General features: G+C 27.2%; 1 protein-coding gene across 1 annotated transcript in view; it reads right to left on the reverse strand.

The window, feature by feature from the left end:
* Positions 1–9,186, reverse strand: part of LOC137656273 (bromodomain-containing protein DDB_G0280777-like) — an 18,964-nt gene extending 9,778 nt beyond the window's left edge. The window contains exons 1-3 of the mRNA XM_068390444.1: positions 9,141–9,186; positions 8,142–8,402; positions 2,462–2,533 (exon numbers count right to left, since the gene is read on the reverse strand). Of these exons, the coding sequence (XP_068246545.1) occupies positions 2,462–2,533; positions 8,142–8,402; positions 9,141–9,186 (379 nt within the window). The remainder of the gene's footprint in view (positions 1–2,461; positions 2,534–8,141; positions 8,403–9,140) is intronic.
* Between the last annotated feature and the right edge of the window lie 7,036 nt (positions 9,187–16,222).

Consider the following 16,222-nt stretch of genomic DNA (forward strand, 5'->3'; position numbering starts at 1 on the left):
TAATATCATTGGTTTTGTTTTCTAAATAATTATAATTGTTGCGGTTCCAAACATTTTCATTGCATAATATTATTGGTATCAATTTTGTATTGCACGTTGATAATTCAAATGGGTCAATATTAAAAAAAGATGATTTATTTTTTTCTTCTGTAATGATCAGATATTGGCTTTTAGAAAAATTTCCTTCTTTGTTTTTATATAGTTTGAAATGATGATCCTCCCCTTTAATTTTAATAGGGATTTGAACAAAAAAGAGAAGCACGGTATTATTAACCCTTCGAACAAATGTCTTTGAAAATGTATAATATAATAAAAATTGGTCTGGATTTGGAAATGCTAGGGGGCCATAATGTTTCTTTAAGCTCGTTTTTCCACGCATATAAAGTAAAAATTTTTTCATTTCCACAAATGGTAAAAAAAATGAAGATACATGTCCGTTCATCATAATGTTCACTTCATTGATGAGTTGGTATACATGAGTGATTGTTTGTTGAATAGAAAAATATAATACATTTGCATCTTTATATGTTGTTAAATTTGAACAAGGTAGGCTCAGAAGAACATTAATTTTTTCTATGTTATCAAACACCAAAGACTCAAAATCTGAAAATGATTTAGAAAATAATATATGTCCAGGATAATTTGGAAATTCCACCCACCCCCTTTCTTTGCTTGATTGTTTTATATAATCATATTTTTCATAATGATTGAAAATCAAAGTTTTATCATCGCCACCATCAAACCCGCGATTAACAACGTCTGTGCCATTAATAGTTATTATTAAATTATTCAAATGATTAATTTGCCTTTCAAATTGGGAATATGTTATAAAGGAGTTGTTTAATTTACCTTGACATTTTTCTAGTTTATTTTTTACGTTATCGGTTAATCCGGCAACCAAGTTATTAATATTATTATTATTGTATGGTATTATTAGGAAGTAACCGTTATCATCGATAAAAGTTACATTTCCTAGATACTGAAAATTATTATAATTTTCTTCGATATATTTTAAATAATTGTAATCTTGCTGTTCACTGTCATCGTGACACGTATTCAATGCAATGTTATTTGATAATAATAACAATACAAATAGTATAAAGGTGCGGTCTAATATTCCCTTTCTTTCAGACATTTTTTACGATCATATATTAATGTTTCAATTTTTTAATTACCAAAATTTTCAAACTATCATTTTCAAAAAATTTATAATAAATGATATTAATTTTCATTAGAAAAAAAAAACTGCCACAATTGCCACCCAGTATGAAATGAAGCGCCAGCTCATCTATTTATATTATTCTGATATTGAATAACTAACAAAAAAATATATAGACAAAAATAAAACGTAGTTATCCACCCAATAATACTAAATAAGACATACACACCCTTTTTATATTAAAAAAATTCAATTTCTTTTATAAAGATAAGAAGACACTTTTGTTACATACAGTGGTTTTGATTTGTGATATAATTATATATGTCAATTTTTTTGTTTTTAAATGCTTCATATGTAGTTGTAATTTTTTCAATTAATTGCTCTAATAACAGAAAATTTTCCTGTTTAGCCTTTTCATTGTTCATGAAATATAATTTCAACAATTCAAACAAAAAATGTAATAATATTGTGGTATAACAAAGTTCTGTTCCATTTTCATTATCATTTTCAATTTTTGAATCTGTGTTGGTGGTGAAATCAAAAAATTTGTTTATATTTTGAGCTTTTAAAATTATTTCCATGAAATTACAAGCATTAACTAAAAATAACAGTTTCGTATCGGCCGAAATATTTTGTTTGGAGTTTTTAAAAAAACCATCAAATTTATCAAAAATATAATCTTTATCCTTTTCCCCAAGAAAGTTAATATTATTATTGATTAGAAAAACCAGTTTTTCCTTTTGATTAACATTCAGAAAACATTCGCAAATAAAATTACATATTTTTATTAGTTGCTCGGGAGGATTAGAATTGTAGATGTGTTTGAAGTTTTTGTAATATTTCTCGCTTTCCTTAGTCCAAAATCCTCCTTTTTTAAATGGTTCAATCATATAACGTTCAATATCACATAAAACGTCTTTTGCTCGTTCATTTTCCTTTGAATTCATATTTTTTTAATTTAGAGTGGAAAACCACCAAGATGTTTTTGTATTAATAGTTATCAGCCTTCTTACTTATATAACATTTTATATATATTATATTGAAATATATATATATAAAGTATATAGGGCAATGAATAGCTAAATTCAAAGATTTGTGGTTATCACGATAATTTATTTAAACCCCCAAAAATACAATAAAAATATTTATATAAAACAAAAATAATTGATATACAATAAATATAGGAAACATAAAAATGTCAAAAAATAGGACGAAGAATGATAAAAAGAAAGGTTGTTATACTACACATAAATAAAAAGTTTGACATGTTCAATTCTATCATTTTCCCGGTAATACTATTACATTTGACACAAGTTGCTCTTTTCATATAATCAATAATCAGTTCTTTGTCCATATCAGGTTGATTAGAGGACACTGTTATAAGATTTTGGGAGTGTTTACATTTTACACATTTCAAAGTATAATACACACGATATCTTGTTCCACCAACGAATATTGACCAACAAACATCGACAAATAAAATTAATTTACTATCAAAATTTACAGCTGCAACATTACAGGATTGGAAACTCATATCAACAAAACTTAGTATATCATTATTTTTTACTAAATCTAATAAATGTTTATTATGCTGTTTTCTGTCGTGATTTAAAAACCTTTCAAAACTAAGATCGGCCGCAATATAAATGGTGGCCAAAGAATTGAGAACCTTTTCAAAATCTTTACATTTTTCTTTGGCTTCGTTTTTTTGGGTAACAGGAAAGTCCGCTTGCTTGATATTTTGGCTCATTTTTTTTTGTATTCTGGGTGCAATGACAGAATACTACTACTACTACTACTACTACTACTACTACTAGGGTTAACTAATGCCAAGTTCTAAAATCTGTGTTACGTTTGTTTTTATTTATATTTTACCATAATTTAAAAAAAAAATAGTTGCCGAATTATTCTTCATGAAATATACCTATTTTATAAATAACCATTATAACAGAATAATTTGAAAATTAAAATGTTTTCTTACAGATGATATGAATAATCAATAATATTTTAAGGTGAGGGGTAAAGATTATTAATGGTCATTGAAAATATTTTGTTAAAAATATCATCATTTTGTAATTCATTGAGTTTTTTAAATTCACTGCTCCGATTTTTATAATGATTCCATAAGCTCATTATTTGATGCTCGATTGGTATAATACCCTTCTCATCATCATCATCATTACCATCATTTTCACTCGTTATATTACTTTTTGTATTTTTGTCATAGGGTGGGCGTTTCGTTTTTTCTTCTGTGTGTTGATATTTTTCGTGGTTGTTGCTTGTATATTTTTCCTTTTTGATAGTTTTATTACTTTCATCACAAAGTTTTCTTTTTTGGTTTCCTTGGATGCAATTGTAATAATACCGTTCGAAAGATCTATCTGTTGTTAAACTTAAAGCTTTGTCTAACATGCAATATGCTGGGTGCTTATCCATATAAATTTGAGAGGCATATCGTACTCTAGTTAAAGCTACAAAATATAAATTTCGCAATAAATCCCAATGAGAATCCGTTTCTAAATCAATTCCCACTTTGTATTTTAAAGTTTTTCCTTGTACACTATGCGTGGTTAAAGCATAACCGAGTGTTATAGGAAATTGTTTGATGATTAAATAACCTGCGTCAGTTATGTGTTTATTTTTCAAATATTGCGTTTCAAATGAATGCCTATTTAATTTGACAATGCTTTGATGATTATCTTCATCGTTGTTATCATTATTATTATTATTACCAACCTCATCTAGTTTTTTTACTATAATGGCATCTACGTCATTAGTTTCATTGGTTAAAATTTTTAACACTTTTAAAGACATTCCTTTTACAAGTCCACTAGATAAAATATTTGCCCGGCAAATACATATAGTTCCCTTTTTTATTTCTAACACCGAATCAATACCTATATTTGTGTATACATCATAATTCTTGGGAATTCCTTCGTCTATTATTGCTGGAATTTTATATATCATACCTTCTCCTTCCTTTTCTAATCGGTAAACATTTTCTTCGCGTCTTTTTTTGTTTGTGGCTACGATTAATACTTTTCTTGTGTCGGGGCATAATTTGTAGTCACTTAATGTTCCACCAATTTTTATATTTTCCCTAAAATAATGTATCTTATTTATTAGTGTCATTTTGTCTATACAGTTTTCGTTTTCTAAAATATCACTAAAGCATGTGATGAATTCTTTAAATATACTTTCATTGTGGCTCGCAAATCTTTGTTGGGTTTTTAAGCAATGTACATTTATTTGATCGTGTTTTCCCCAATCAACATCATAACAACTCTTTAATTTTAATTCTGGTGATACGGGGGGTAACTGATTTTTACCATTAAATAATATATATATAGTTTGATTTATGGGAAACGCACAAAGTAATAAAGCGAATGATAGACTTGTTATTAAAGAGCCTTCATCTATTAAGACAACATATATATGGTCGTTCTTAAAATTGTGCTTATAATATTGCATTAGGCGTTTGAGACCAACGACTTCAATTATATTTGATATCAACTTATCAAGCGAAGAATTTTTAAGGTTGCTTCTTATTTCTTTTCCGCATTTTTCAAATTTCTCAGCCACATTTTCATCAATTTTGAAGTTACCGATGCCCAAAATATCAAAACAAAAAGATTTAATAGCTTGATTAATTGTAATTCCCCTTTGTTGTAGCGCTATGTAATTAACTGTTAAATTTATCTTGTATCGGAGACCATTCCCATAAAATTGACAAAAAGCATTAATATTATTTTGCAAAAATGATTTTCCCGTCCCCGGGAGTCCGTGGCATGAATATATTGATAATTCATTAAATAGATTATTACATACCTCTTCATTATTATTATTATTATTATTATTATTATTATTATTATTATTATTATTATTTGAAATTTTTAGTGCGATGTTATCCAGTGCTTGTATAAATAGGTCGTAAAAACATATTTGATCCTTGGACATGATACTTTTACATTTGTTTATAATTTTCAATTCATTACAATCCAAATCCTTTATAATTTCTTCAAGGGAATTATATTTATTGGTTTCATATAATTGTAAAATTAACGTTTCAAAAATACATCGCATTATTAAATAAAGATATAAGTAAATGAAATTAGTTTTAAAATATTGTAATATATATATAAAAAAACAATAAATATAATTATATATTAAAAGCCAAATAGATTTAATCTTGTGTTTTTATGCATTTTTGTCCAGAATAATCATTTTTAGAAATATTACATTTGTTCAATAACGTTTCAAATTTGTTTACATCCGTTAGAACATAAATTATACCGTGGATACCACCACCCATAGGAAATGTTGCTACAACACCAAAATATGTATATATATCATCGCGTTTAGTTCGAAAAACACACTTATATCTTTCATATAAATCATTTGTTTTATAGTCACTATAATAGTATACTCTATCAATAAATAGGGGGTGTATCTTTAACGTCAAGATATTAAAATTAATATGCGGAAAGGGGTCGTTACTCTTCAAATTACCATCGCTATTATTATCAGGATCAATAAATTCTTTTAAATAAAATGATTGATACCATAACATCATCTTTATGTTTTCTTGTTTTGTTTCACTCATTTCTATACGAGATCGAATGTTTTTTTGATTTAACCGATGATATTTAGAAATAATATCTTCATCGTTAATGGAAGAAAAGTATTTTTTATCGTAAGTTAATATTATTTCTCCAATGCAATAATTCTGTGGCGGTGGTGTATAATAAAAAAACCCACCGTAATATAACACTTTATTTTTGTAATTTAAATTCAAAACAAACCCAAGTTTATTAAATTCATTATTTTGGTGGAATAGTTCAATTTCATTAATATTATTGAATAAAAACTCAAATGATAATACTTCATAATAATACCAATATATTCTCTCATTCCATGGAATAGCAATTTTTATTTTGGCTACATTATTGAATGAGTCTAAATACCTGGCATCTTTAAAAAACTTATTTAAGCCATCCTTAAATTCACCTAGATTCATTTTTTTTATATTAAAAAAATATGGCAGATGGAATGATAAACAATGGTTTACAAGCACACGAATTGGAATACATCGATTTACAAGACCTAATAGATAACTTCAATTTTGATGAAGAAGAATCATATAATGAAAATTTTCAGATTTTTGAAAACCAGATGATGGGTAATTTAGATATTGACGGTCAAACGTTGGATGAGACGTTACTACCAATTTATAATAATGATAATATTAATATTATCAATAACCAAGACATGAATATTGTAACGGATACGACAGAAAGCCACAGAGAAATAAATCAGCAGCAACCAAAACTTCAACTATTAGAGGGGATGGGCATGAAAATTAATTCAACCCCACCACAACCAACACCCAAAATCATCAAGGGTAAAGACATGAATAAAATGCAAGAACTTTTTAAAAGTGAAAACAACTTAACAAATTTCCCCCCAAAACCTAATGGTGCTTCCAATGAAAGCAGCACTCCAAACCCCAACAGCCCCGGTAGTAGTAGTAGTAGTAGTAGTAATGACAATTTTGAATCCTTTGAGCAATCACCCTTAATATATAAAGACCAAAAAAATAATATAAAATATCAAATTATGCAAACACTTCATGGCAATAAAAGCAAGAACATTAACAGAAACAACAATGAAAATAATTTACAAAATAAATATTCATTTCAACAACCAAATAAAAATCAATTACATTTAGAGGAGAATACATCAACCACCACTTCTATTTCTCAAAAAGAAGGAGATGAAATAAATTCGTCTTTGTATAAACAAATTCATCATCATCATCAACAACAACAACAACAACAACAACAACAACAACTACTACCACCACCACAGAAGCAAAAACCCACGCAACCCACACAAATGATCAAACAACCAAGAGTAATAGTAAAAAGAAAATTTGATGATGAAAATGACGATGATATTGTATATCCTTTGGATAAGAAGAAACCCAAAAGTGATTCAGTTAAAAACAATCGGTTATATATTGCAAAAAAATCTATGAAAGATGATAGTAGTAATCGACAAAGATATTTTTATCCTAATCATGTTGCTTTATCATCACCAAAAAATAATCATAGTCCTAAAGATGGTGGAACAGAGTATTATCTATTTAAGAGATCGACAAAAAATACTCCCACACAATTATCTAGTTTATAGGTAATTTTTTCAGTTTAACATATAAGAATATTTTCTCTCCTTAGGGAAAAAATAAGAAATAAATTTTTCAAATCATTTTTTTATTAATAATAATAATACATAAATTATTATAAATAACAATAATGACTTTATTTAATGATAATGATAATAACATAAACATTTTTGAAACAAATATACATACCCCAAATACCACAATTAAACAATAAAAATAAAACAATTAAACAATAGAGCTCTTCTTTCTTCTTGTATAATACTTTTTGTGATTGTTCTCATTCTGGTCACTGTCATTAAAAAAATCATTTTTACATAGAATTTTATTTTTTTGTGTTTTTGTGTTATTTATATGACAAAGCCCCTTTAAACATACTCGTTGTGCTTTGCGGCAAGGACATTTTAGTGTTGCACATATACTTTGACATTTACAACCATTAAACATTGTCCCTTCTTCGTGTTGTACAACGGTCCTTAAAGGCATTGATGCCTTTTTAGAAAATAGAAGAGGAGGAAGAGGAGAAGGGGGAGGGGGGGGGAGTATTATTAATCTTCATAATAACATTTGTATTTTCTATTATTCTTTCCATATTTTCACATTTTTCAATTGTCGAGGGAGAAAATAGATTTTTAATTATAATATTCTTATTCAATGATGCAATTCTATATTTATTTATATCTGGTAAATATTCAACAATTTTTCCTAACATATTATTAAAATTCATTTTATGAACTTTATCAACTTTTGGTATATAAATTTTAACAATAGTCCCTGGGTGGTATATTTCTAAATTATTACTCTCAATATTATTCTCGCTTAGCGTAGCGGCGTGTTTCATGTTGGTGGATATTTGTTTTCTTAAAATTCCTAGCCGCTCTGAATTATCGGAAATCTGGTTTGATTCTTGGAGTGTGTCAATTTCTTCTTCGTTATTAAATTGTTCTTCTTGATCTTCTTCTTGTTCTTCTTCTTCTAGTTCTTCTTCTTCTTCTTCTTCTTCTTCTTCTTCTTCTTGTTCTTTGTTAATTCCTAATGAAATAGGGGGGTTTTGTCCAAATACTGCAAAATACGGAGAATATCCAATTGTACTGTTTAAAGCATTATTTTTTTGCATTTGCACAAACGGTAGACCCTTTACCCAATTTATGTTTTCATTATCTGCAATCCAACATCGCATCATTTGTTCAATATCTTGGTTGGATCTTTCAACCGATCCTTGAGATTCGGGGTGTCTGGGCCTTCCTTTAACAATGCTAATGTTGGGCCATATTTTATTTAATTTATCAGTAAAGTTAAATTCTCGTCCATTATCTGATTGCAAAATTTTTGGACAACCAATTGTAGTGAAGATATCTATTAAAATATTAACAACAGATGTTACATCTTTATTAACCAATGGTCGCAGAATGCAGAACTTTGTCAAATGGTCTTGATAATTTAGAATATATCTAAATTCACAAACATTTATTGTCGACATGTCAATTAAATCAACCTGGCCCCTCTCACCAAAACCATTTGATATGATTGGATTAGTTTTGTTATTGTTTTTAGATGAAATATTTGATCTTTTCTTTAAACAATTATTACAAAGAGAAATGAATAAATGAACTTGATACAAAGAAATATTAATTATGCCATTTGTTTTAAGATTATGTAGTGTTCTTTTTTCGCCCCCATGTCCACAATTTATATGAGATTTGAAAATATTATCCCATATTTCTTCTACTGGAATAAGATATGAAGAAGAAGTAGGGTAACGAGGGTTACTTGACTTTTTTTTAATCAATCTTTCCTTACCCGCGATAACTCCAGTTTTATAGTTCCGCAACAGATAATAGGACATGGCTGGTTTTGTACGATGATTCGACCCACTTTCTTTAATTATCCTTATATATTTATCCAATACTTTGTTGTTTACCATCGATCTAGATAGTATTTGTTTTGTGTTAGAATTTCTGGTTTCTTTCCCTCTCCACGAATACTTTTCTTCGAGCTTCTGATAGAAGATTTTCTTTTTTTCATCATGATTGGTTGGCATTTTGGTGTTGGGTATTTATCAATTTTTGGGTCTCCAAAATAATTCCATGGCACGTCGGGTACCTAAAAAAAAAATATACTTATATATATATGTGTGTAATCACATAAAAGCAGACTACTCTTTAATACTTATCATACTTGTTTTAGAATTTATATTGCATTTTCAAAAACAATGTTTAACCAAAGAAGAAATAATAAAAGTGTCATAATCAAAAAATTATTGCGTGATATGGTAATCAAATCTGATGATTCTGATGTTTTGGATTTTGAATATATTCCAAAATCATTCACCGAAAAAAATGGATATTTTTCAATAAGAAGACTAAGAGAAATTCAAAAAAATGTTTTTGAAAGAACTTTGAATGAACTATATGAAAATTCCAAAGAAAAATTGGTAATTATGACCAATTCCACCCCCCGCAATTTAAAATTTTTTAAATTACACGACAATATTACTAAAATGATATTTCGATCAATAGAGGTTAATTGTAGATTGATATCTCATTTTGATGGAACAAAAACTAATATAAGCGAAAATGCACCATCAAATACAAACTTGAATAGAATAAGTAATATCAAATTTAAAGGAGACCTTCAGATATTGATTGAAAATTTACTAAATAGATGCCTAAGTGATATTTTGAGTGTTACTGATTATGACAAAAATGCAATAAGAATGAATTACGCCTCGGCGTACGTCCCGCTTGGTTGTAAGAATTATTGTACACTTCCGTGTAAAAATATAGAAAAAAAAATAATGGAATCTGATGCAAACGTTTCCAACCTATTTTCATTACACAATAATAATTTTAAAAATTTATTTCAATCAAAAGATACAAATATATGTTTCTTTAAAAGACAACCCATTGGAAAAACATTTATTCCTTTTATAAACAGAAATAATAAAGAAAATAACAAAGATAGAATAACCAAGGATAAAACCAATAGTGATGATGATGATGATGATGATGATGATAATAGAGCTGATGAATACGACTTTTATTCTAACAACAAACAAAATGATCTATCTTATGAATATTTTAGTCAAGATATAAACCCAGAAAACGATTTTATATTTGATAATTGTTATGTTAAAGTTACTCAAAATATGAAGGAAGATTTAGAGACGTCTATTTTAGGAATATATAATCTCGAGGCTTTTAATGAAAACGAAAATTTTTTGTCTAGTATAGGTAATAAATCGTGTACAGCACTGATGGACTTTCAGCTAGAAAAAATTGGTATCAGCCATGCTGGATTTAATTTATATCTAAATATAAGAAATGTAAATTGTGCGCCAATATTTTATACAAATATTACTAGTGAAAATCTATTACCTTCGGTTGATGAATATCTCATAAATGAAGTTAAAAATAAACCAGAATATCAAAAATATTTAATTGATAATAATATTGTCAAAAAAATTAATATTTGTAATTGGGGTATTAAGAATGAAATTGAATCAAGCGACGATGAAAAGGAAATATCATCGAGCGACAATGAAAATGAAATATCATCGAGATTTTGTATTGATAATGATAATGATGATGATGAAGAAGAAGAAGAAGAAGAAGAAGAAGAAGAAGAAGAAGAAGAAGAAGAAGTTTGCAGTCAACCGAAAAAGCGAAAGACCCAATAAAAACCTCATTATTTTTCAATCGACATCATTTCATCAATAAATTAAAAGAATTAGTTCCAGTTCGATGAGGGATACACATAATTGTTGAACTAATAAAACTACATAGATTATCACGCAATTGATTTTCGGGTGATATTTTAATTAAATAATTCTTTACATTTTCAAATGTATATTTCTGTAATACATTACAAGGAAATTTCATTCCTTGGCGGTTGATTGGATTATATCGATTACCCGTCAAAATGCCCACAAGATGAATAAGAATGAGTGTTGCATTAATGTGTGGATTATTTTTTTCGATTTTTATATATAATAAATTACTAAGATTAATAATACTAGTGATGTGTCCTAACCATTTATCAACATTTCTTATGTCTGTTGAATATACCAAATATAATTGTTTATTATTGCTAATTAATCTACATACATCAAATAACCACATTGGTATACCAGGAAAAACTGGATGGTTGATAACTAATCCATATCTTTCAATACCATCACTTAGCATATAACTAACATAAAATTTACTTTTTCTACAATCAATGAAATGGGCTATAATTGAAAACATATTAATATCTGCTATAAAAATATCATCATATTTATATTTGGAACCAAGAATTGTTTCAATAAGAATATTATCATCGATTAGATATGTATGTATATATTTATTAATCAGGGTATTTTTGTTATCAATGTTTCCTTTGTTTAGTGCTTTGTAATACATTTTAGAAATGAATTCGTACAATAAACCATTTTTTTTATCATATCTAGAGGACTTTCTAGTGATATTTTTATTATTCTGGTTTCTTTCCCGTTTTTTATTTTCAAGATATATATCCATATCTAAATAGGGATATATATATTGATGATTTGCGTTTTTATCATCATTTAAGAAATTTTCAGTAACATTCTTAATAATTGTAGAATCATTTTTATTGGCTTTTATAATGGTGTGGCTTTGATCAAATTGAGATTGAATTTGAGTGTGTTGGAGAGTTTTCCATACAATGGCTGATATATCTGTGCCAGGCTCATATAATTCCATTTTATGTATGTTTGTTTGAATAATGATAATGTTAACTCCAAAACAATTTGTTTGTTTATTACTTTTATTTTTTTTTTGTAAAGTCGGCGTGCGATTGTAATGTTTTTTTCAATATCATTATTATTATTATATTTATTATTCTTATATATATAAATTATGTTATTTTCCATCATTATTAATTATTTCAATTATATTTTGTTCAACATATAAATAATTTTTCAAATCGCGCTCATCTTCTGCATAAATGATGCTTCCAAATAAGGATGGTTCTTGTTTTGGTGATTGAGACGAAGAATTTGCTATTATATACACATATATATCTTTGGCAATAGCTTTGTCATAAATTTTTCCAATGAATTTAAATAATTCATTATTTCTGTTTGAAAAGAAATAAAGCGTATTTATTGTAGATTTATTTATTTTTAAATTGGGGGGGTTTGTATTATTGCAAAGACTGGCCATAGGTTGCTTTGTAGTGTACTTTGTGGAAAAGATATTTGGACGATTATTTATATTATCAAACAAGGGACCGAGCAAATTATATAATTTGTCAATGGTATCGACATACGGAACATAACTTTTAAATGTTACTACTGTTTTATTTTGTTCTAAATTCATATTTATTGAATTTTTTAATTATTAAAAAAATGAAATTATATGACGATTCTTTGATTCAAATTCCGATAGATAATATAGACTCTAATTTGATTAAAAACTATCTCAAGAACAACCCAAACATAAAGGAATATAAAAAAATGTTTTATTGTCGATGGCACCGAAAAATAAAATCTAGAAAGGGAAAAAAATATAAAGAAAATATGGGAAACAAAAGTAAAAATGCCTTCATTTATGCTGGTAATCCCATAGCAAAATATAAATCAAATAAAAATAAACTCGCCCAACAATTTTTTTGTTTGTGTGAAAATAGATTTTGGGAAAATAAAATGTATCATGACTTAAAAAAAAAACAATTTCAAAAATTGGTTACTTACAAAGATTTACTGAGTAATCATTATTGTTTGAATACATTTTCCAAGGAAGAATATGATTTATGTGATAATTTATCGGTGGTCAAGATAATAATAGAATATAAAAACGGGGAATTAATGGTTGATAATTCAAATACTTTATGCCATTTTTGGCAACCACACTTGGTTAATAATGTATCTGTAATATTACAAGATTTTTTATATTTGTGTTCGGTTTGTCTAGAGGATAATTGTCGTGCGGTTAATTCATTCGTGCATAGGTGTGGTCATATTATGTGCTTGTCTTGTGTTCAATCTAAAATAAATATTTATCCCAAAATCCCACACAAAAACCTTTTAAATGAATGTCAGTTATGCAGAGGAAAAAATATAGATATTGAATAATAACAAAAAGGTTTCTTATTTGCTACCCAATGTACTGCCGCTATGAAGTTTAGTACTGTAAGCATAATAAAAAGACGCTTGTATAATGATAATATTCAGAAAATAAAAAAATTCTATACAATTCACCCCAAGTTTTTCTTTATTGTTCATATTTAAAAAATAACGAAACAACACATCAACTCTATAAAAAAAAATGAATATAGAACAAGTGGATAATAATTTATTAAATCATATATTATCAAAAATTCAAAAATCCTATTATAACGTTCCAGGATTGACTTATGATTCTAGGGAGTTAAAATTTTTGTGTAGGCACATAGATAAGGAAATATTAAACAGCGTGAGTTTATCGCCATATCATGGACAAAGAAATCCTCTATTGAAAACATATACAAATTTAAATATTTTTCGATATATGATAGACAACATATATCGTGTTTTACAGGAGTCGGGTGATGTTAGACCATTCGAAACATATTTCGATAAACTTAAATATAATCCAACTGAAGAAATTTATGAGGCCTTGTGTTTTATTTATTACTTAGATGCTCATGAAAATTATATCAATGATACAAAAAAATTTAATTGTGTAGTGGAAAATTATTCAACGGATGATAAAAAAACATTTTCCGGTAGTAGAACGGAATGTTTAATTAAATCATTAGATTTAGATTGGTGGAATAAAACAGGAAAAAAAGCTAAGATTTTTTCTATAGACACAGAAAAAAAGAAACACGTTGGCAATATATATAAATTGTTTAATGGATTAATGAATTTTATCATGACGCATAACTCTGATGATCAAAATTTGTGGGATTCCATCGGTACCCGCATGTGGTGACATAAAATGGAAAAAGGCTGTAATTATTGAAGCTATATATGCTGGCCTTATAACTAACAACGACGTTACTCAAATTTCACAAATTCTTGCAAGCGAACCATCGCTAGATTCATCCCCAAGTAAAGTAGCTGCACTTATTTACATAACTATTTTTTCATATAAGATTTTGTATTTTAGTTATATAAGATCGTCGAAATTTACTTAAAAATGAAAATGTCTAATATTTTATTTGAGCAATCACAATTTTCATTCTTGGTGTAGTAATTATTTTTAGACACAATTTGACAATATATTGGTAAATAATCTGGCCAAATTATAAAATCATCATTTCGAATTTTATTGCCCAATTCTAATACAAATTTTAAACACAAACAAAAAACATTCAAAGTTTTATTTATTTCAGCATGTTTTTGTAATTCTTTGCGGAATATGATAGGAATCTGATATTTCATAAAATCTAATCGCGACATAACATTTAAACACGCATTTTTGAGATTTGGAAAATAATGTTCTTGATTCTCATTAATCATATTAAATATTTTATCTCTATCAATAATACCCCTCGGATATGCTAGAATTATCCTTTTAAAAATTTCTATATCTTTAGTAAAAAATAGGAAATGAAAATAGGAGTATTTTAATCTAAAAATTATTTGACTGTATATAAAAAAATAATAGATTTTTTCTTTAATTTGTAGTCTAATAATCAATAAAATATCATTGTTTGAAATGTGGAGACCATAAAGTCTATCTATATTCTTAATTTCTAATGACATTTTAACGAAAAAATTATAATCTGATAATTTCAAATCCTTTTTTATCCAATTATCATTTCCATAGTAAGGTAAAACAGTATAAAATGACGTGGTCTCTTTTTTTTCGATGGAAGTAGTCATGATACACCTTTCATGTGTTAGGGGTATAACATACTTATTATATTTTGAAAATTCACTAGCCGTAAAAGGTAAAGATCGAGGGCATGTACTATTCAAGTCATTAAAATAATCCTTTAAGAAATGTTCCATATCGATGGTTGTTTCTATTCCCGGAACAAATGATTTAAAATTTAGATGACCGCTATGCATTTTGTTAATATATAAAATTTTGATCACTTTATGAAATTTTACCAAATAATAATTTCAAAACACAAAGAAATTATCTTTTGAATAAATACGCGTGCATATATATATAATATTAATATTTTTTAGTATAAATATTAATATTATTATTATTAACAGTGTAATTATTCAATTGTTTAAGAATTTTTTTCAAAATATTGTTGTTTGGTAGTAAATAGAAAAAAGTGTGATATAGTATAAATAATATGTTAAAACTTATCACCTTTAATAAAAAAAATGATAAAACGTAGGTTGAAATGAAATAAATTCAAGAGTTAGTCACATTGAAAATATGACTAATAATAATAATTAAATATTCCAGGGGAAAAATGTGGAATATAAAAAAACCTACCAACCCCACCAACCCCTAACCCCCTTTATCCACCCATTCTCGGCCCCTCTAAACAATAAAAAGAGTGGTCATTAAAGCTAGTTGGTTAGTACAACACGCCGCAGCCATGGCCGAGGACGAAAATCAACTCTTTATAGATATATTTATAAAAACCGTTACAACCAACGACAAAGTTGTAAACCCGGTTTTAGATAGTAACTGTATCTTTAATCTTTTAAAAATTCTTTATCCAGCGGCAACCGAAACTACTTTAAGTTTGCTAAAAGAAAACGGACTCAAGGAAATATTATCAAATATATCACCATTTTCATCGTTTTCATATAAAAATATAGGACTTTGTCTCGTTCCAATTTATGAAAAAGATAACATTAATGAAGAATATATGAAATCAATACAGAAGGATTTTTCGAACTTTACGATTAAAACTATCCCACAATCTCAAAACGAACACAATCAAATAAATGAATGGGCTAA

The sequence above is a fragment of the Palaemon carinicauda genome, chromosome 17 (genome assembly GCF_036898095.1).
Source record: "Palaemon carinicauda isolate YSFRI2023 chromosome 17, ASM3689809v2, whole genome shotgun sequence".
NCBI lineage: Eukaryota > Metazoa > Arthropoda > Malacostraca > Decapoda > Palaemonidae > Palaemon > Palaemon carinicauda.